At 39.1% G+C, this 20,383-nt stretch overlaps 1 protein-coding gene across 1 annotated transcript; it reads right to left on the reverse strand.

Moving 5' to 3' along the window:
- Positions 1–6,602: 6,602 nt before the first annotated feature.
- On the reverse strand, positions 6,603–11,030 carry LOC118934756 (keratin, type I cytoskeletal 27). Its single transcript, XM_036930529.2, has 8 exons — positions 10,530–11,030; positions 10,005–10,087; positions 9,486–9,642; positions 9,093–9,254; positions 8,886–9,011; positions 7,304–7,521; positions 7,042–7,091; positions 6,603–6,924 (listed from the first exon to the last, which is right to left on the reverse strand). Exons 1-8 carry the CDS (start codon positions 10,971–10,973, stop codon positions 6,782–6,784), a joined length of 1,383 nt encoding a protein of 460 aa, XP_036786424.2. The 5' UTR covers positions 10,974–11,030; the 3' UTR covers positions 6,603–6,781.
- Positions 11,031–20,383: the final 9,353 nt, after the last annotated feature.

Here is a 20,383-nt window from a genome sequence, read left to right on the forward strand (position 1 = left end):
GATCCAGTCCTGGGCAAGAACCAGGCCCATAGTTTCAAACCACTCCTCGATTTTCTGCTCAACGTCTGCATTTGCTTCCTCCAGAGCGTGCACATGGCCCAGGTAGGGCGTCAGGCGGTTCTTGAGGTTTTGCATAGTCGCCTTTTCATTCCCAGAGAGGAGGCCGCATTCATTTCCAAAGAAACCAGCCCAGAGGCCACTTCCCAACCCTCTGCCAACATTACAGAAACCTTGTCCGGAAGGATGCTCTCAAGAGTACAGGAAATGCTGCTTCCAGCTCCCGAACTGTAGCACACAGTCCCAGCCCCAAAGCCTGGCCCTCCTCAGGAATGCCCAAGCAGAGCCAGCTTGCGCGCAGAGCCGCCTGAATGGGCTGGAAAGTCGTACAGACTCCGCCGCAGCACCACGGACTGACTCCTCAGAGTGAGCAGCAAAGCCAAAGCGCCCCCGCCTTAGAAGTTGCCTCCATTGGCTTTTTATAGACTTTAGTAGGTCATTTTGGCCTCGAGCTCACCAATCTGTAATATTCCACGCACTGTAATTGGCTTTCCTAACTGGGTTATTTTTTAATAGTGTCCAGTCTGTAGGTGTAATGGTGCCCCAAGCATATCTTTATATATGAAAATGGTGCCAAGGTGGAGTAATACTAAATCATAGTTTCAAAGACCAAAATTAAACATGAATAAATGTAGGTCTCTTTGACCTCTGCAATAGGCTATGGTTTCCCCCCTGAATAACAAAGAATTAATAATTCACATGCGGCATTAATAATGCATACTGACTTCATCCTGGACATGGGTATGGAGTAATGTTATATTCATGCTTTATTGTTTTCTTTCTTATTAAAATCAGATACTCTCAGTATCTAGTGATCCTTTGGTAGTGGGGGTTCTTTAATTGACTTTTAAAATCGAAAACTGAAATCAGAGGAGTCTTGAAATACTTTGCATATCAATTTAACAAAAATTGCTATGTGGCGGTGACAGAAAATTACTTGTATTGAGATTTCTCTGTTGAGAGCAAGAACAGAACCTGTCCGTTCAACTAACCTCTGAGTCTCCAAACTGTTCATGCTTCTTCCTCCAAAATACTGTCTACTGCCTTTCAGTTTATGTATTTAAGGCAGTTATGCATTATTTCACAGTTGAACTGAGCTTCATAGGATGAGTGAGGAGTAAAACATATGAAGGAGAGTGGTGTTTTCATGACTGCTTAGGAAACCAGTCATTAGGTTGAAAATGAGTAGTTCCAGGTAAGCAGCGCCTTTGTGCTCTTGCCTTGATGCCCTGGCAAGTTATGCCTCCTCGTTGTGCTTCATTTCCCTCCTGGGCAAATGAGACATAATAACGTTGAACAGTCTTAAATGAATGTTGAACAGTTCCAATAATTAACGACTGTAAAACAGCCTAAAGGGCAGAAACACTTTGTGAATGTTAATTATTTAAATCATTATAATGAAGTATACACGTCAGACAGGGTCAGGTCTCTATCACTTACAATGTTACAAATTGATTGGTGACAACTGATTATGGATTTAGATAGTTTGAATTTTTTTGAATGATTTAGTGATTTTTTGAATGAGATTTTTCAATGTTGTGGATATTGAATACTTTGAAAAAATCCAAAATTATTATCCCTAACTGATATGAAATATCATTTGATGGGCTAGAATGCATGTATTTTTTTGACCCAAAATATTTAGAGATAATATAAAACTGTAATTCAGACTGTTGGTACATGTTTAGAACAATACACGGTAAGTTAAGAGATGCAGCTCATATTCAAAGCTTATTATTGATTTTGTTGTGACCTTGTGAAAAATTTTAATCTTTTGTCCATGGATAAAATAAAAATTCAGTATATTGTGTAATTGTAAGTCTTTAGTTTCTTGGAAAAGAGGTATTATGAGACTGCAAAATATTATTAACATAAGCTATTTATCTCTAGTTTATAAATACTAATTAGCATAATCTTTTGTGAAATAAGTCAAAGCATATATTATTAAAACCAGTTTGGAGATGAGTTGGCTCTGAAGCTATGTGGCCACACAGATCACAAAGCATTTTTATATCAAGCAGGACTGGAATGTATGATGCTTAACTCTTAAATCATATCTGTTTACTTACAAGGTCAAATCTCTTGACTTTTCTTAATCATAGATTTCCTCCAAACTAATACATACTATGAACATTTAGGTATGCTTTAGTCCTTTCTGGAAATGGGGGATAGACTTCACAAATTCTCAGGCCATTTCTATCCATATATTTCTTCCCTAAGAGTGGTTATTTTACGCATGGTCAAAAACAAGTATTCAGCTACCATCATTTCTTGAGAATCTGTTAGATATTAGAACATTCATTACATAATGTGTATATTGTAGGTATGAAAAATAATTTAATTAAATTTTAAATGATGCCCCGTTAATGTCTGCTCATCTCAGGGTAAAGGTTTGTATTATGTTATTTTATTTTAATGATCATTCACTAATTTTCCCCCTATTAAGTTTAGGGTGTAAGTTCAAACATACTTCAGTATCTTTGGCCATTGTTTAAAATTCAGTCTCCATTTTTGTTAGCCAAGTTTAGAAAAGTATTTTTCTTAAACATGAAGGAGGTTTGTTTTGTCACTAGATCCCTAGTTTTTCTGAGAATCAGATTCTGGTGTGCTAATCCCTCCTGCAAAATGGCTTCCTGGGTTTGTTTGGGAAGGAAACTCCGGTGACTGCTTCATCTCAGACTGATTGGAGTTAGAATGCACTTAGTGTTTGTATCCCTTCTCTTGATAGAAGAAGGTGGAATCATGAGGTCCTCACCAGCACGATACCATGTTGTGGCTGAGCACACAGACTCCGAGCCAGACTGCTTGGATTAGCATTCCAGCAGCTCCAGTTATTAGCTGGGTGATCCTGGGCAAATCACCCAACCACTTTCTGCCTCAATTTCCTTATCTGTAAAAAGAGGATGATTATAGTACTTACCTCATAGGGTTGTTATGAGAATTAAACAAATGATGCTTAGAGTAAGTCTAATAGTGCTGAGTATCACTATTATTCTTTTCTGGAAGTTATGTTAAAAAGTTCTGAATATATCTTCAGTTTTGTCGTTTGTTGCTTTTGGTATCAAATCCAAGAAATCACTGCCAAGACCAGTGTCAAGAAGCTTTCTCTTATGTTTTCTTTGAAGAGTTTTACAGTTTCAGGTCTCATGTTTAGGTCTTTATTCTGAGTTGATTTTTGTGTATACTGTTTGATAGGAGTCCGATTTCATCCTTTTACTTGGGGATATTCAGTTTTCTGTTTTGTTGAAGAGACCATCCTTTCCCAATTTTGTATGCTTGGCCCTCCTGTCAAAATCAGTTGACTGTGTATGTGTGGGTTTACTTCTGGGCCATTGATTCTGTTCCATTGGCCTGTGTCTGTCTTTATGCCACTATTATACTGTTTTCTTTTTTTTCAAAATTTTTATTATGGTAAAATACACAGAACATAACATTACTACTTTAACCAATTTTAATTGTACAATCCAGTAATGTTAAATACTTTCATGATGTTGTGCAACTACTGTCCATATCTGTAACTGTTTTCATCTTGTAAAACTGAAATTCTATACCCGCTAAACAGTAACTCCCCACTCCTTCCTCTCCCAGCCCCTGGCAACCACCATTCTACTTTCTTTATGAATTTGACTATTTTAGGAACCTCATTTAAGTGGGATCATACAGTGTTTGTCTTTTTATGACTGGATTATTTTACTTAATATAATGACTTCAAGGTTCATCTGTGTTGTAGCATATGTCAGGATTTCCTTCCTTTTAAAGACTGGATGACATTTCATTGTATAGACCATATTTTGCTTATCCATTCATCCATTGATGGTTAATTGGGTTGCTCCCATGTTTTAGTTAATGTGAATAATGCTGGTGTGAACATGATACAAATATCTCTTCAAGACCCTGTTTTCAATTCTTTTGGGTATTTACCCAGAAATGGAATTTCTCTATTATGTGGTAGTGCTATTTTTAATTTTTTGAAGAACTATTTTCTGCAGTGGCTATACTACTTTACATTCACAGCAACAGTAGCAATAGTGCACAGGACTGTAATTTCTCGACATACTGGCTAACACTTGTTATTTTCTATATTTTTCATAGTAGCCATTCTAATGGGTATGAGGTGGTATCTCACTGTAGTTTTGCTTTGCATTTACCTGATGAATAATGATGTTGAGCATCTTTTTATGTGCTTATTGGCCATTTGTGTCTCTTCCGTACTGTTTTAATTAATGTAGCTATGCAATATATTTTGAAACCAGGAAGTATGATTTGTTTTTTCTCAAAATCACTTTGGCTCTTCAGGGCCTTTTGTGTTTCCATATGAATTTTAAGATTGTTTTTCCTATTTCTGTAAAAAATGCCATTAGGACTTTGATAGGGATTACATTCAATCTATAGATTACTTTGGTAGTATCAACATTTCAACAATATTTATTCTTCTAATTCATGAACATGGGATGCTTTTCCATTTACTTGTGTGTGCTTTACATTCTTTTGTTAGTGTTTCAATGTACATGTCTCTCACCTCTGTGGTTAAGTTTATTCCTAATATTTCATTCTTTTTGATGCTATTGGAAATGTGATTGTTTTCTTAATTTCTCTTTTGGATAATTTGTTGTAAGTGTATAGAAATGCAACTGGCTTATGAAGATTTTGTATTCTGCAACTTTGCCATACTCATTTATTAGTTCATAATTAATTAGTTCTGGTTAAGTCTTTAGGGCTTTCTATCATGTTATCTGTAAACAGAGACAATTTGACTTCTTCCTTTCTAATTTGGGTGACTTTTACTTCTTTTTCTTGCCTAATCGCTCTGGTTAGGACTTCTCATACTGTATTGAATAGAAGTGGCAAGATTGAACATCCTTGTCTTGTTCCTGATACAGAGGAAAAGCTTTCAGTTTTTCACCTTTGAGTATGATATTATCTGTAGGATTGTCATAGAGAGCCTTTATTATGTTGAGGTACATTCTTTCTATGCTTAATTTGTTGAGCATTTTTGTCATGAAAAGGTGTTGAATTTTGTCAAATTCTTTTTCTGTATTTATTGAGATAATCATATGATTTTTACCCTTCCTTCTGTTAATGTGGTGTATCACATTTATTGATTTGTGTATGTTGAACAGTTCTTGCATCCCAGGGATAAATCCCACTTGATCATGGTGTATGATCCTTTAAATGTGCTGTTGAATTTGATTTGCCAGAATTTTCTTGAAGATTTTTGCATCTATGATCATGAGGAATATTGGCCTATAAATCTTTTCTTGTAGTGTCTTTTTCTGGCTTTGGTATCATGGTAAGGCTGACCTTATAATATGTTCCCTCCTCTTCAGTTTTTTTGAAGAGCTTGAGAAGGACTGGCATTAATTCTTTAAGTGGTAGAATGCACCAGTGAAACCACATGGTCCTGTGCTTTCTTCGAGAAGGTTTTGATTACTGATTCATCTCATTATTGGTCTGTTCAGATTTCTATTTCTTCATGATTTAGTCTTGGTTGGCTGCATGTTTCTAGAAATTTATCCATGTCTTCTAGACTGTCCAATTTGTTGGCATCTAAATGTTCTAGTATTCTCTTATGATCCTCGACATTTCTGGTATTGGTTGTAATCTCTTTTTCATTTATGATTTTATTTGCATCTTCTTTTTTTCTTGGTTAGTCTAGCTAAAGATTTGTTTATTTTATCTTTGCAAAAAACCAACTTTTAGTTTGCAAAAAACCAATGTTTTCTGTGTTTTTTCTAGTCTCTTTATTTCTTCTCTAGTTTTTTATTACTTCCTTCTATAGTCTGCTAACTTTGGGCTTAGTTCATTCTTTTTATAGGTCCCTGATTTGGAAAGTTAGATTGTTTATTTGAGATCTTTCTTCTTCCTTAATGTAGGCAGTTTTCATCATAAAGTTCCCTTTTGGTATTGCTTTTGCTGCAACCTTTATGTTTTGGTATATTTTATTTTCATTTTCAATTGTCTCAAGATATTTTTTTACTTCCTTTTGATTTTTTCTTTCACCGTTGGTTGTTTAGGAGAGTGCTTAATTTCTACATATTTTTGAACATCCCAGCTTTCCTCCTGTTATTGGTTTCTAATTCATACTGTTATGGTTGGAAAAGATACTTGATATGATTCCAGTCTTCTTAATTGTTAAGACTTGTTTTGTGGCCTAATGCGAAATTCCACACTTGCCCTGTCTAATCCCTATTTCTCTCTTTTCCCTTTTTCCTTCAAATATCACCATTTATAGTGATAGTTGTTTTTTCCTTATTTTTAGGATGTTTTGGATTCTCTAATTCCCATTTCCTTACTACCACTTCTATGAACATGCTGCACTCAGGTATTAGATTATATTAACTGTTTTTATTCTCATTATGAGCACTTAGGTGTGCTTAATAAGGATTTATAGAAGAAAAGAAGATTTAAAATTTTATAAAGATGTGAAAAAGTAGTTTGCCTGTAAAACTTAATCCTAACTGAATTAAACAGAAGCAATTAAAACAAATCCAGCTTCCATTGTGGGGTATGTTTAACATGCAAAGATTGACCAGAACCAGTGAAGATGACTTGCAACAGGAAGAACTTTTATTGAAACACCACCATAGAAAAAGCCAAGGAAATGTCACTATTCTAAAACAGATTGTCTTAATTCATTGGAAGAAAAGCAGGAAAGTAAGAGGGCCCTTATTTTGGAACCTAGTTTTAATTTGGTATTTTAATTTAGGGGCCATTTTTTTGGGGTTCAGGAAGGCACCCTCTGTTCACTCTTCATGTTGTTGATTTTGGTGGATTTCTCTTCCGTAGTGTGAACTCTGGATAAGAGAACTTTGCCACGAGGATCTATTTCTTCAACAATTGTTTTAAACATGGTGGTTTTAGGTGAATCTAAAATGATACATATGGAGTGTTAGAATTTATCAAATACGTAATGGGGAAATAATTAACTCATCACTTGAAACATAAGCAAATAAACACTGAATGCCCAACATAGCTTTTGTTTACCTTTTATCTGATTTCCTAGTCCTCCATAGCCTTTTGATTTAACACAAGAACTGTAAAAATATAGAAAGCTTGTGTTAATTATTTCACTCTGTTTGGCTGCAGAAACTGAAAACCAATGATTTAAGCTAGGAGATCAATAGATTCTTAAACACCAGAAGTGGTTTTACTATGTATGCTTGATGTAGCTCATAAATACTATGTACTTGATTTTAAAAAATCTTTAATTATCTTACATTGTTTTCTCAATGGAAGTAGTACTTACCCATCATCTCCACCGATGAGGCGGCAGTAGGTCTCAATCTCTTTCTCCAGGTGCACCTTGATGTCGAGGAGCTGCTCGTACTCGAGCTTCTGGCCCTCGGTCTCGGTTCTGACCTGGTGCAGCTGCTCCTCCAGGGCGCCGATCTGAGCCTGGATCTGGGCGAGCTGCGCGCAGTAGTTGCCTTCGGTCTCGGTCAGGGAGCACTCCAGGGAGTTTTTCTGTGAACGATTAAGACATAGTTTAGTGGAAAATGCCTCAGTGTTGCTTTAGAATAAGGTGACTGCACTCAAGAGATATTTAAGAGTTATCTTTACATAATGCAAATAATCATATTTACCCAAAGGATTCCACTTGCTCAATATTAATTGCTGCCTTTATTAGATGTCATATTATTTTTCTATTTGAAAACAATACAGTTGTTGGTGAATATTATCATATGCCAGGACCATTAGCAAAGATGAAGTTGCTTCTTCTAGAGCACCGCTTGGAGAAGCCCCATGGCCTCAACCATACAGCCTGCGCTTGTAGAATCTGACATGATCTGCCACTTTCCCCAGGAATAAAAGTCCCCTTACACTTTGCTACTTCATTTCTAATCACGTGACAGCTGTGTCTCATGAGAATTGTAGCTCTTCCGTTAAAAACTAATGCTATAGTGAGCTGCATAAACTTTCCAGTAGCAGAATGACCCAAAGCAAAAAAAATGACATTTTTAGGCTTTGGTTTGCCTCATTGGCTTATGAATACCATGGACTTTTCCCATAGAACAGAGGGATGTGGGCTGTAATTTTACATGGCATGAAGATGACAGCGTCAGCCTTTCATCTGCAAGATTTTTAATAGAAAGCCCTAATTGTATATACATTCATAACTTCTTTTGTGGGCAAATTGCGGAGGTTTCTTAGCCAGAGTGGAAAGAGTATATAGACTTGGGAGTTAGAAACTTGGGAGAGAAGTTCTGGTTCCTTCATATTCCATTGTGGGACTCTGTGAAAACTGCTTAACTTCTTTGAATCTCAGATTCTTCTTTTGGAAATAATGACATGTATTATTAAGCCTGCCTGCCCAAGCCCCAGGGTTACTATGGACTCATGGGGATGAAAGTCATGGGCAAACCCTTAATGAAGAAGGTTGTTATTATCATTATGTGTGTTTGGCTTTATAGGCAACCTTCATGCCTATCCTTTGCTTCTCGTTCATGCCACTTGAAAAGGAGCTTGTAAGTGCTCTTAATTAAGTGGCCAGAAGGAATGCCAGATGAAGAGGCTAGGAGGAGTGCAAATGTATTTTTGTACTCCATGGAGGGTGGTTTCTGATCTTTTGACTTGATAGAAGATTCAGGGTAAAGGCTTTTTTTTTTTCCGAGTACCAAAAAATAATTGTATTTGATAACATTTCTATGTTTCACAATTATTGGCACCTAGGTATAATTTTCAGGCAAAGAGGAAGCTTCTGTGCAAAATGCAAACGTATCTTACTTCAAGCACAATAATTAATGGATAAAAATGAAAATAAGTAATGCCATGTGGAAGAAATCACTTTTTGTATCCACTTCTAAAGCAAGCCTCTGTAATTGACTTACCATCGCTAAGAGGGACTGAAGTTCAATCTCCAGGGTTTGAAGAGTTCGCTTCATCTCAGTCAGCTCATTCCGAGCTGAGGTGGTGGCACCAGCGTCGTCAGAAATCTGCTGCTGCAGCGAAGCGCTCTGGAACGTTAGAAGCCCCATTAGGGCCAAGCACTCCCCGGGAACCCAGTGCCACCTAAGCGTGGCCTAGCCTGGTTTTACCTTCTCGTGGAACCAGGCCTCCGCGTCCCTGCGGTTCTGCTCGGCCAGGTCTTCGTACTCCGCCCGCATGTTGTTCAGCAGAACCGTGAGGTCCACCCCGGGCGCCGCGTTCATCTCCACGTTCACGTGGCCTCCGGCCGCGCACTGCAGAGCCTTCATGTCCTGCAAAATGTTTGGTTTACCACGTGAGGATCTGCGTATGTTTAAAGAAGCCAGGCAGACATGGTTCATATGGTCAGAAACTTTTCTTACGGCTTGTTCTTTGGAGGGGGATGAACAGAAACATTTCAAATATCTAAGCCTTTTGGAGAGAAAGACAAGTTCCTTCCTGAATATTGACTTAACTTTCAGGAGGGAGGTGGATTGTGAAATCGGGGGAGATAGAGCATCTACCTCCTCATGATTCTTCTTGAGATAAGCCAGCTCCTCGCTCAGGGTTTCCAGCTCGATCTCCAGGTCGGTTCTGCACAGAGTCAGCTCATCCAGGACCCTGCGCAAACCGCTCACGTCCGCGTCAACGCTCTGGTGAAGGGCCTGTTCATTTTCAAACCTTAGGGAGCATTTGAGAGTTTGAGCGCATTGTTCACACCCATTTTAGGCCATCATAACACTCAAACTAAGCTTTGAGGTCGAACTGTTAAAATATACTCAAAGCTTCAGTTGGATCGACCAAAATGCAATAAATAAAAATCTTTGAAGGGAGTGGGAATACTCAAAACATTCTTTTATATGATTATGACATACATTTGTGTCAGCCTCCAACTTTCCTGAGTAAAACATGTAATTCAGCTAGTCATCTAATCTTACCCTTGGTTTAAAACAAAATCAAAGGGTTGCGTTGATCTCAAATAGCCTAAATAAAAGAAGGAAATGCTTAGATAACGTTGTTGATTTCTCTCCATCTCTACTTACTTTAGTCTGAAATCATCAGCTGTTAGTCTTGCATTATCGTTTTGTAGGACCACATTGGCATTACTTGTAGCTGCAGAAATTATCTGATAAATGGAGAGTTAGTTAAGAGGAATTTTTTTTTAAATGTCTAATTTCCTTGAAATAAGTCACCTATGAAATTATAGTAATATTTCTGATATTGTGAATCCAATAATGTGATTCTTTTGAAAATGACACATTTAAGTATAGCTTTTTTTACTCTCTACCCCACCCATCAAAAAAAATCTGTCTATGGAACAGTTTATAAATCTATAGCTAGAGACATTGGCCGTTTTTATATTTTAATATTACTAAAAGCATAAACATACATGCCAGATACCAGATGATGGGTGAGCCATGTTCAAAGATGAGAATTTTAATAATAATAATGAACTACCAAACATTCGAAGCTGAGAACAAAGCCCTGTTGTGTGTGATAGCTTTTACATTTGCATGGATACGTGTGGCTAAACTCTTAACATTAACCCTCATGACATCGTTTCTTACCTGGTTCCTAAGGTCATCAATTATTGGGAAGAATCTACTGTAATCATGATCAAGACCTCGGCAAGAACCAGGCCCAAACTTCTCATACCACCCCTTGATCTTCTGCTCCAGGTCAGCGTTGGCCTCCTCTAGGGCTCGCACATTCTCCAAGTAGGAGGCCAAGCGGTCGTTGAGGTTCTGCATGGTCGCCTTCTCGTTGCCAGAGAGGAGGCCATGTTCACTGCCCAGGTAGGCAGCACAGGAGGCACCCCCCGTGCCCAGAGCCCCGCCATAGCCTCCTGCAGATGAGCTTCCCGCAAAGGCACAAGAGAAACTGCTTCCAATACCTGGCATACCGCATGTGTTTCCAGCCCCCAAACCTGCTCCCCCACTAGAAAGCCGCGCAGAGCCTGCTCCCCCGCAAGGGCCAAGTCGTCTGGATGCAGAAGAGAGGCGCACAGACATGGTGTCCTGTCTGGAGAGCTTGTTCCTGGAGTGAACCTCTGATGGTGAATGTCCTACTCAGACAGTTTGTCTTTATATACACATTATCAGGGTGTTCCGTGATGAACTTTGCTCCCCATAGCAAAATGGTGTTTGCCAGCTCATCATGAATTATTCGTAATTGGGTGTTTTGTTTTGTTTTTAATGAATGTCTTTACCCTACTGTGTCCACTTTGGTAGGTGGATACTTACCTTGGGGTTATTTGTTATCTCCAAAATGGGACAAGGAGGAGTATTATCAAGATTATTATAGTGATGCATTTCAAATTTAGTATGCGTAATCCTTCCTGTCTTCCAGGCTTTAGGACTATAAAATTCCTATGAATAAAAAGTATGATACACAAATTTCTTTTCCTTGCCCAAACCAACACTACATTTTCTCTGGCAATTGAGGCATTATATTCATGCTTTTCAGAGGATAATATGCCCTTTCTTTCAGGTATGTTGAAAATAATTTCAAGACCAAGGGCTCATGACGCCAGAGAAAGGAGGCCAGGTCCTGAATGAAAATTAAGGAATTACACGGACTCTTCTTTGGAGACAGAAATTCTTCCCTTAATCCTTATCTCTCCTCAGTTACCATTTCATCTGTACTGATTGTCTAGGTTCTCTTTCTAGCCAGATTAGGTGAAATTGGTTAAATTTTCTGGGCCTCAGTTTCCTCACCTGTAAAATGAAAAGACTAGACTATGCCCTGTAGGTCCCCTCTCTATTTCTAGATTTCTTGTATTTTTACGTTCCTTCCTTTCATATTTCTAGAAAACTGTTTTGCATTCACTTCCTCCACTTCTTCCCTTCCTATCCTACTCACTTCAGAATTTTGGTCTCACCACATTACTGAAATTAATCTCTCGGAGATTGCTAATTATCCGACATCTCCAATCTAGTCACCATTTCTCATACTTACTCTCCTACACGCTCTTGGGACCTATTTGATACTGATCACCCTAGTCTTAACTGAGTTTTAAATAACTGCCTTCTGAGAATACTTGTATATCTCTGTTTGCTCCTCTTTATTCTTCCATGAATAGCTTCTGTGCTCTGAATTTTATCATGTTACAGTTTTGGGCTTGGTGGCCTTGTCTTCTGCACACGCTTCCTTGGTGATGTCCCTTCTTGAGGCTTTGGCTCTCTGTGTATTTCTAAATACCCATCTTTAGCATCAGCTTCTTCTCCGTTCTACACCCACATCTTACTTGCCCACCAGACATTTCTGCTTGGATGTTCTGTCATGACTACCAGCTCAATATTCAATTGCCATGTCATCAAACTTTGATCTTTTGCATTTTCTTCATTACTCACTGGTAGAATTACCATGATCACTCTCCAGATTACTAAGAAATCTTTCTTTGCTGTCGTCCAGTAAGTCACTAGGTCCAACTGAATGTCCTTCTGCAGTGTCTCTTGGAGCATTTTTCTCCTTTCTGTTTTTCTTGTTACTATCATTTTCTTTCAGCTCAATTGCTAGAACCTTAATTGGGTTTTTGGCTTCAAGTCTTTATCCTTTCCACCATGGTCAGTAGGCCAAGGTGCCATTCTTGAAGTACCACACCATTCGTGTAATTGAATGAACTTGGGCTCTTGAATCTGATATATGAGCATTCATACCCCATTTCTGCCATTTTCTAGCTGTGGGACCAATGAAAAGTCCATTCTCTCTGAATGAGCCTTGGTTTTTTTCATTTCTAAGATGGAGACATAACTTGTGTTGTTGTAAGGCTATTCAATGGTCGTTAAATATGTAAAGAAACATGTTTGTCAATAACATGTAGTCAGTAAATACATCTTTCCTTTCTCTACTCTCCCCCAGTTGAAATTCATTGACTATAGGCTACTGAAGCTCCTTTGCTTGGCATTTAAGACTTTCCATGACGCAGGTCCTCTCTACCCGATTTGTCCATTCTTTTGTTTTACTGCTCTTCTTTTCCCTCCCTTTTTGTCTTTGTTCATGTTGTTTTCTCCATTTGTGATTAGTTGAGATCTTGCATTGGCCAAGAACAGCTGACATCACTTTCAATTACAGAAAATAAAATTGCTAACAACATAAATTTTCTGAATTTGCAGAAAAGCAAGTGAGGAAAGTCTGTCGATCCATTCAGAAATCACATTAATAAAGCATTATAATTTACTGTATTACATAAGGTTACATCAAAAGTGTTTTTTGCAATCTGTAGATTTGTATTATATGTACCACTATTATCTCTACCACATAAGTAATAAAATGTTTTTAAAGTTTTAAAAAGTTTTTAAAGAATAAGTATTTATGTTTTGGTACCTATAATGAACCTTTTTCTGACTTTTGAACAAAGGGCCCAACATTTTGACTTGAAAGTTGTGTAGCCAGCTCTGGGTGTTGGGTGAAGAATCCTGAGAAAAGATCTCCAGATGCAGATATTTGAGTGTCTCCCACAAAAGGAAGCTCAGCACACAACCACCCTGGAGTGAAATACACACATATACAAAGCCTCCAAATATTTAAGGCCTTACTCTTGAAGGTGAACAGAATTTCAAAACTCACTGTGTATTAAAGAACACTGACTTTCCAAATGAAAGACAAAGACTCAAAGAAAGCAGCAAAAAACAGCATCCAGGAAAGAGAGACAATAAAGGAAGGTGAAGAAAACTTTAAAAAAGAAGCTAAGTAATGAAGATCCTTAGCAATGACAAAAATTCTGCATATTTTAAACACGAGTAGAATATCATTACAATCGAACAACAGAACCAAAGAAAGTGCTCTTAGAATTAAAATCAACTTCCATAATAAGCGTTCAACAGATGGGTTGGCAAATAAACTTAAAAAAAATCTTCCCAAGAGTAGAACAAAGGGCAAACAGATAGGTAAAAGAAAAGATTAGAAAATCAGAGTCTTAGTCCAAGAAGAACAACCTTAAGTGGGTCTCCCAGAAAGAGAGAAGGGAGAAGTGATGAATGAATTATTTTATAAACATGCTTGATAGTACTACTCAGAACAGAAGGAGTGGGCTTCTACATTGAGACAACCAAGAACCGTGAGTAACAAAAAAGAGCCACAGGAAAGCCCGTGCCTGTGATCCTGCAGAGAACCATGGAGAGAAAGAGGACACCTGAAGGGTCAGGAGAGCAGACACCACACATCCAGGGATGGGGAAATCAGGGGGCTCTGGACTCAGAAGCACCCCAGAAGCCATGACATCAGTAAAGAGTGCCTTCAGCGTGTTCACTGAAAAGGATGTCCAACCTAAAATTCTCTACTTTGACAATTAATCACGTGTGAGAGTGGAAAAAAAATATTTTCCAGACATGAATGCTCTAAAAAAAAAAACCTTCCTTGCACACTTTGTCAGGAAGCCGCTAGAGGGAAACACAGACGAGAAATGGGAAACCTTAGGATCAAAGAAATGTGGTCTCCATACAAAAGGGCAGTGAATGAATGTCCCCCATGGTAATGGGGTAGCAGGTCTAAAAAACACAGTCCATATTTGATAGGAGGCTAGAGGATTCCAAGCGTATGGTCTTTAGGGGATAGATGAAAATGACTGATGATTTTGGGCATGTAGGAAAGAGACTAAGATATATAGGAAACCAGGTGAGTAAAAAAATTCAAAAAACATTGCTTGTGTGAACAAAAAGTTGTACAAGAAGACATCATTAGATTATACCACTCAACACAATGATGAACAATATTTGCTTTGTTGTAATGATGAAAATACTGAACATGATTTGACTGCATATTATGGGATAGCTATATTAGGAAGAGGAGAAAGGTGGCAAAAGCTAAACTCTCAACTTCCTTGTAAGAGGACAATAAATAATGTCCGAAACTGATATGGAATGTAAATATCACTATATTCAGTGCTAGGGAAGTCAGACACTATAGAATAAAGCATATTCTTTAAATATATAGGAGTAAAGATGGTAAGCAGTAGCTAACGAGTTTTAAGTGGTTGTCTGTGGAAAGCAGGTAGGAGAAGGTTGGGAACAAGAGACTGCTGTGTTTTGTTTTTATTTTTAGCACAATTTGACTTTTAAAGCAGTGCATTCATTAGTTTGATAAAGAGTAAAAATTAATAAAAAAATAGCCAAGAAAAAAATTCCAAATGTACATCAGAGGTTTCACTGTAAAATTTACAAATAAAGTTGATACAGAATCCAGTTTGAAAAATAGACACTCTGTTTTCATGTCTGGCAGTTAAACAAGTCTAGATACTATGAAATGCCCTTCCACCACAAAATAACTGCATGTTGGATAAGTTAATAGTAAATGTCCTTTAAATTCATTGCTAAGCTCAAAAGAAAATAAAGGAAGTCATTAAAAAAAAGAAAGTAACAAAGAGATGAAAAACAGAGAGCTGAAACTTGAGCGGTGAGCGAACAGAAGCTTGAGCTCTCCTGGAAATGTGCTCAGAACAGAAACAGATTTTCTGGTTGAGCCCCGCGATGAGGAATAAGACTTGAACCAAACCAAGTGTCGTAGCTGAGTTTGATGCCACACTTAAAGCTATAGTTCAAAAGCCCGTGTTTTCCTTAGAAAAGGGGAAGTTAGAAAAATCTGCATGTTGACAACTGGACAAACCGGAAAGCCATTCTGATGGTACTGGGAAAAAATTCAATAATATTAATGCTATTGGTATTTAATGACCTATCATGGCCTTAATCTGATACATTCTTGTAGTTTGAAATTGTACCTACTCAGTCTGAGAACCCCAATCCAAGAAATTAACTTAAGATGTTTTCAGGCTGGTACAGCTTCAGAGTAGTTAGTACCCAGGAGAAATCATCTCAGTCTAGATCCTGTAGGATCCCCAAAGTTGAATTCCAACCACATACACACTCATGATAAAATAAACATGTCAGGAAACAAACCGCATTTGACTGAGAGTCAGTACTAACTAGTCTACAGAATCAGACATGAAATTACAAGAAAGTGTATAATAAACAAGTGTGGTTTTAGTGTTTAGAGACGTGAAAGAGAACTGGAAGTGTTGCAAATGAATCAGTGACTGTCAAATATGACCATGTGAACTTAAAAAAGAAATGGGAAATATAAAAACTAAATTGAAAACTGAACTGGGGATGAAACAATAGGTAAGAAGAAACTGAAAAAATAAGTAAACTGTAGGAGAAATGAAAGGTTATTATAAATGGGAGAGGAGAGAGAGAGAGGGTCGGGGGAGAGATTGGAGAGAGGTTCTAATACACTTTTCACCGGAGATCCCCTAATGACAAAACTAAGAGAATGGGGCCCAGGGTAAGAATTTTCAAGGACAGATAAGAAACGTCAGTCCTCCAATTTAAGATGCATTTAAAAAGTTTAAGCAGCCAGAGAGAAAATACAGATCTACAAAGGAACCATAACTCGCCTGTCAGGTGCTTCCCACGAGCAACAATGGAAATCAGAAGACGTCGGAAGGATCTGTACAAAATATTAAGAGAAAATAATTTTCACATTAAAACTGAATACCAAGCAAAACTCTTTCTCAAGAATAAGTTATAAATTCTGGGAAATCATGGTGGCAGAACCTTGAATCCTCCCTTAAAAATCACACAGAACAATTCTACCAGAAAAACCAAAGACGCATGTACAACGTTTGCAACAAATCTAAGTGACAAGGTATTACCATAAAATGCACAATACAAGCTGGTAGAACAAACTATTATTAGCCATAAAATGCGCATGTGATAAACATTCCTGCGGGATGAAGGGGGAACCCAAAGGCACCCAAGGGCTCTGATTACAAGAGAATTCCTCCAGCTGACCGAAAATAACAACAGGTACGTTTACGAGGGTGGGTGAAACTGGGAGAGTTTTGTCCATCTATTTTGCCAACTGGGAGGGTAACAGGTGAGTGAGAACAGTGTTCCATGCGGTCAGAAGGAAATGGAGTAGATTAGACACAGAATTCTCAACAACTGGCCGGCCCGGTTACCTCCCAGGAGAGGGTCTCACAGTGAGAATATTCCCGGCAGCTGCGTCTGGGAGGTCTCTCCCTGCGCACTAGGTGAAACTTCAACCTGGACAGGGGAAGATTCTTGACTCTGAACAAGAAAGAATTCTCAGGCAGGTTGGAAGAGTGCAGGTAAAGAAGAAATTCATTAGAACGGAAGTAGTAATGAATGGCAGTGGCCTTGCAGGCGGCTGAGGGCAGGAAAGTGAAGAAGGAGGAAGCAGGAGCTTGCTGACCTTCTCACCATAGGGAAGCCCTCCTCGCCAGCTCCTGAGGCCAGGGTCACCTGGAGTCCGGTGTCCGCTTGGATCTGCACTGTGTGGAGGCTAGCCCCTACCATCCCAAGATTTGGGAGAGCCGCGGAGCATGGGATGGAGCGAGATTCCATTCTGCAAACTTCCCAAAGAAAGATTTTCAGGCAGGTTCCTGCAGCTGCAGGTCCCTCCGGGTCACCCAGGCAACGGGCACTTGCAGGCCCAAATCTGAGCTCTCAGCAGCCCCTCCCTACTTATCAGGAGTAAAGTGGGGACTAAGTGAAGACTTGGAAATAGAATGAAATACCAAAGAAATAAAGACGCTTACCACTGGAAAAGTGCAGAGAGACAAAACGCAATTAAGTTGAACAGTGAGAAAGCTTTCTTTAAAGTTATGCACTTAAAGAAAGGAAAGTGAGGGCGTCCTCAGAGAGGAGGTGTGCTAAAAGGCTGTGATTTCCATCTTTTAAGCATTTTTCAGGAGTATGACAAAAGGCCAGGAGGTATAAACTTGTCAACTGGTCTCAAGATGCTGATGTCTGGTGAGAGACACTGTATCTCCTCTGCTTTGTTATCAGTCCTCTAGCTAGTTTTGCAAAATAAATTTAACACAAGAAACTTATTGATCTGATTCCTCCCCAGGATAGTGGCTTCCCGCTGGGAACCTATCAATCACAACCACTTGCCCTGCCCCTAAAGTGGATTGAGTTGTCATCTGTTTGCTAAAGAATATGTTAGGAATCTTAAGTACTAACGTCCTGGTTTTTAAAAATGGGATCTTAGCCTTAAGATGGAATCCTTTCTGTTCTTACTATCCTGTTTATATCTCAGGTTTTTTGGAAAACTGACCATGGTGCTTGTCTTCTGTCTCTGCTCTATCTCAGGAAGAAGCTGCCGGACGAATCAGAACTGACCAAAATAGAGTCAACAGAGATGAAGGCAAGAGAAGGTCCAGAGTCAAGTAGGGGGAAGGAAAAGACTTAGAGATCAAGCCAACATATTTTTGAAACATGGATGAAAACAAGAGAAAAGGGAGTTAGAGCAGCTGTGTGGGACTGTACTCATTCCAGAAGTCGAGGAACATGTTGGAAATGCTCATGTTGGAAATGAAAGACTTTTCTTAGCAGATAATAAAACTCAGAATCGATGATGTAAGTGTTTATAAATATGACAATGAATTATAAAAGGCTGTATGATGACAAGAAATGCAAATAAAAGTAGCAATATAAAAACATTTCTATCACTGATCAATAAGCAGTAATTTACTTCCCTTGCAATGAGCTCCCACAAATTTTGGGCATTTGGAAAAAGAAGGAATAGCAGTTTGTAGTTTCTGCTTTCACAAACCACCCAGGCAGGGCCTGAATTCCTTCTTCAGATGAAGACTGTTTCCTTGGATGTAACTTCGTGTAGAAAACACCTGCGGCCACAAGCCAAGTAGATCTTCAAGGACTGGAGCAGAACCCGGGGTTATTAGCAGACCTTCTAAAGAACTAAGGAGCCCCAGAATTCTGCTGAGCCAAGGAAAGTCACAGACTGAAGGGCCCTGGTCAGTTCTCACTCCCCCAGAAGGAAGGAGAGAGTTAAGACTCTGCCAAATCCAAAACTCTAGTGACTGAGAGACCTCTGCAATAAAAGGGTTCATTGAGTCATTACAGATGCAGCCAGAAAAAATACTGAGTCCTGGGATGAGAAGTTTCTGCTTCACCCGCAAGGCCAGTTCACAAAAAAAACTTGTCCTCCAGACTCAAGAAACGGGACAATTATAAGGGGCCTCCAAATAAGTTGTTTGTATTTACATTGGGTATAGATAAGGAAGGTGGGCTGACCTGAAGTGGGAAAAGTCTGGGGATAGGTAGTTAATCCGCAGAGAAGGCTCGTGGATTTGTTGTTGGATGGGCATGTGGTGGTTCTGGGGGTCTTCTAGATAATTGTTGAAATGACTTCACTCAGGAACGTGGAGTCTCAGGTTAGCTGCCTGGAGGTTGGAACAAAATGCCAGCCTGCATTTGGGAATGTGGAGTCGGTGGCCAAAGCCTGCAGCTATTGACTGACCATCTTTCTCTCCTCCTTCTGTGATGCTTCTGTCACTTCATTTAAGGACATCTCTGAATTTTTTCCTTATCAACTCTGAGGTCTGAGGATGGGATATTTCCTTTCATCCTATGACCTCAACAGAACATAAAGGAAACACACCCAGAGTTTGATTTTACCTGCATTCCTTTGCTAAATAAATACAGATACACAATGAACTGAGGTTTATTTCTTTGGCAAGAAATGATGCATCAGAGTTGCCTTCATTTTTAATCTTGTCACATCAACAGCACCCTTACCAGCAAGTGCAATGTGTGTTCCCTGTATTATATACAGCGGGAGTACAATTCTGCATCGAATTCCAATGTGGGTTTTTTTCCCCCACACCAAGCAATTCTCTGACAGTCCACCTGGAGACAGCATCAGATTCCACAGGTTTAAGGGTTCAGTCCTACAAGACTGCACCCCTTACCTCCAGCTCAGCCCAATAGCAAATCCAGGTTGTCACCTGTGCTTCTGACCCACTGACTACAGATTGAAATTTCCTATGACTCCCTCCTTGCGTTAGATTAACTTGCTAGAGCAGCCCACAGAGCTTAGAGAAACATTTCACTTACCAGATTACTGGTTTATCATAAAACGATATAACTTAGGATCAGCCAGACGGGAGAGGTGCACAGGGCAGGGTATGGGGAAAGGGTGAGGAGCGACCAAGCAGTCTTGGTGGGTGCCATTTTCCCCAAATCTCCACGTATTTGCCAATCTGAAGCTCTCCAAATGCTGTCCTTTAGGGTTTTATTGGAGGCTTCTCTACACAGGCATAATTGATTGAATCATTGGCCTTCAGTGATTGAACTCACTCTTAGACCCTCTTCCTTCCCAAGAGGTGGGGTGGGACTGAAAGTTGCAGCCCTTTAGCCATGCTTGGCTCCCCAGGCAGCTCCCCCCAACCCTTAGGTTCCCTTTGGGATCTCCACATGTCACCTCATTAACATCACAAAAGACACTTTGATCACTCTCAGCAGGACTTTCCAAGGGTTTTAGGGAACTATGTGGGGCGGGAGGAGGGGGGAGAGAGAAAGACCAAATACATATTTCTTAATATAAATCACAATATTACACAAGGGAAAACAGATTACCAGTAAGACTGTGTTTTTTT

This window comes from Manis pentadactyla, chromosome 4, assembly GCF_030020395.1.
Source record: "Manis pentadactyla isolate mManPen7 chromosome 4, mManPen7.hap1, whole genome shotgun sequence".
NCBI lineage: Eukaryota > Metazoa > Chordata > Mammalia > Pholidota > Manidae > Manis > Manis pentadactyla.

Coding starts and splice junctions, on each gene's coding strand:
- LOC118934756 (XM_036930529.2), bottom strand. CDS start 10,973: ATGTCTGTGCGCCTCTCTTCTGCATCCAGACGACTTGGCCCTTGCGGG. Junction 7,092..7,303: donor CTCATCGGTGGAGATGATGG/GTAAGTACTACT, acceptor ATATTTTTACAG/TTCTTGTGTTAAATCAAAAG. Junction 6,925..7,041: donor ACTAGGAAATCAGATAAAAG/GTAAACAAAAGC, acceptor GTATCATTTTAG/ATTCACCTAAAACCACCATG.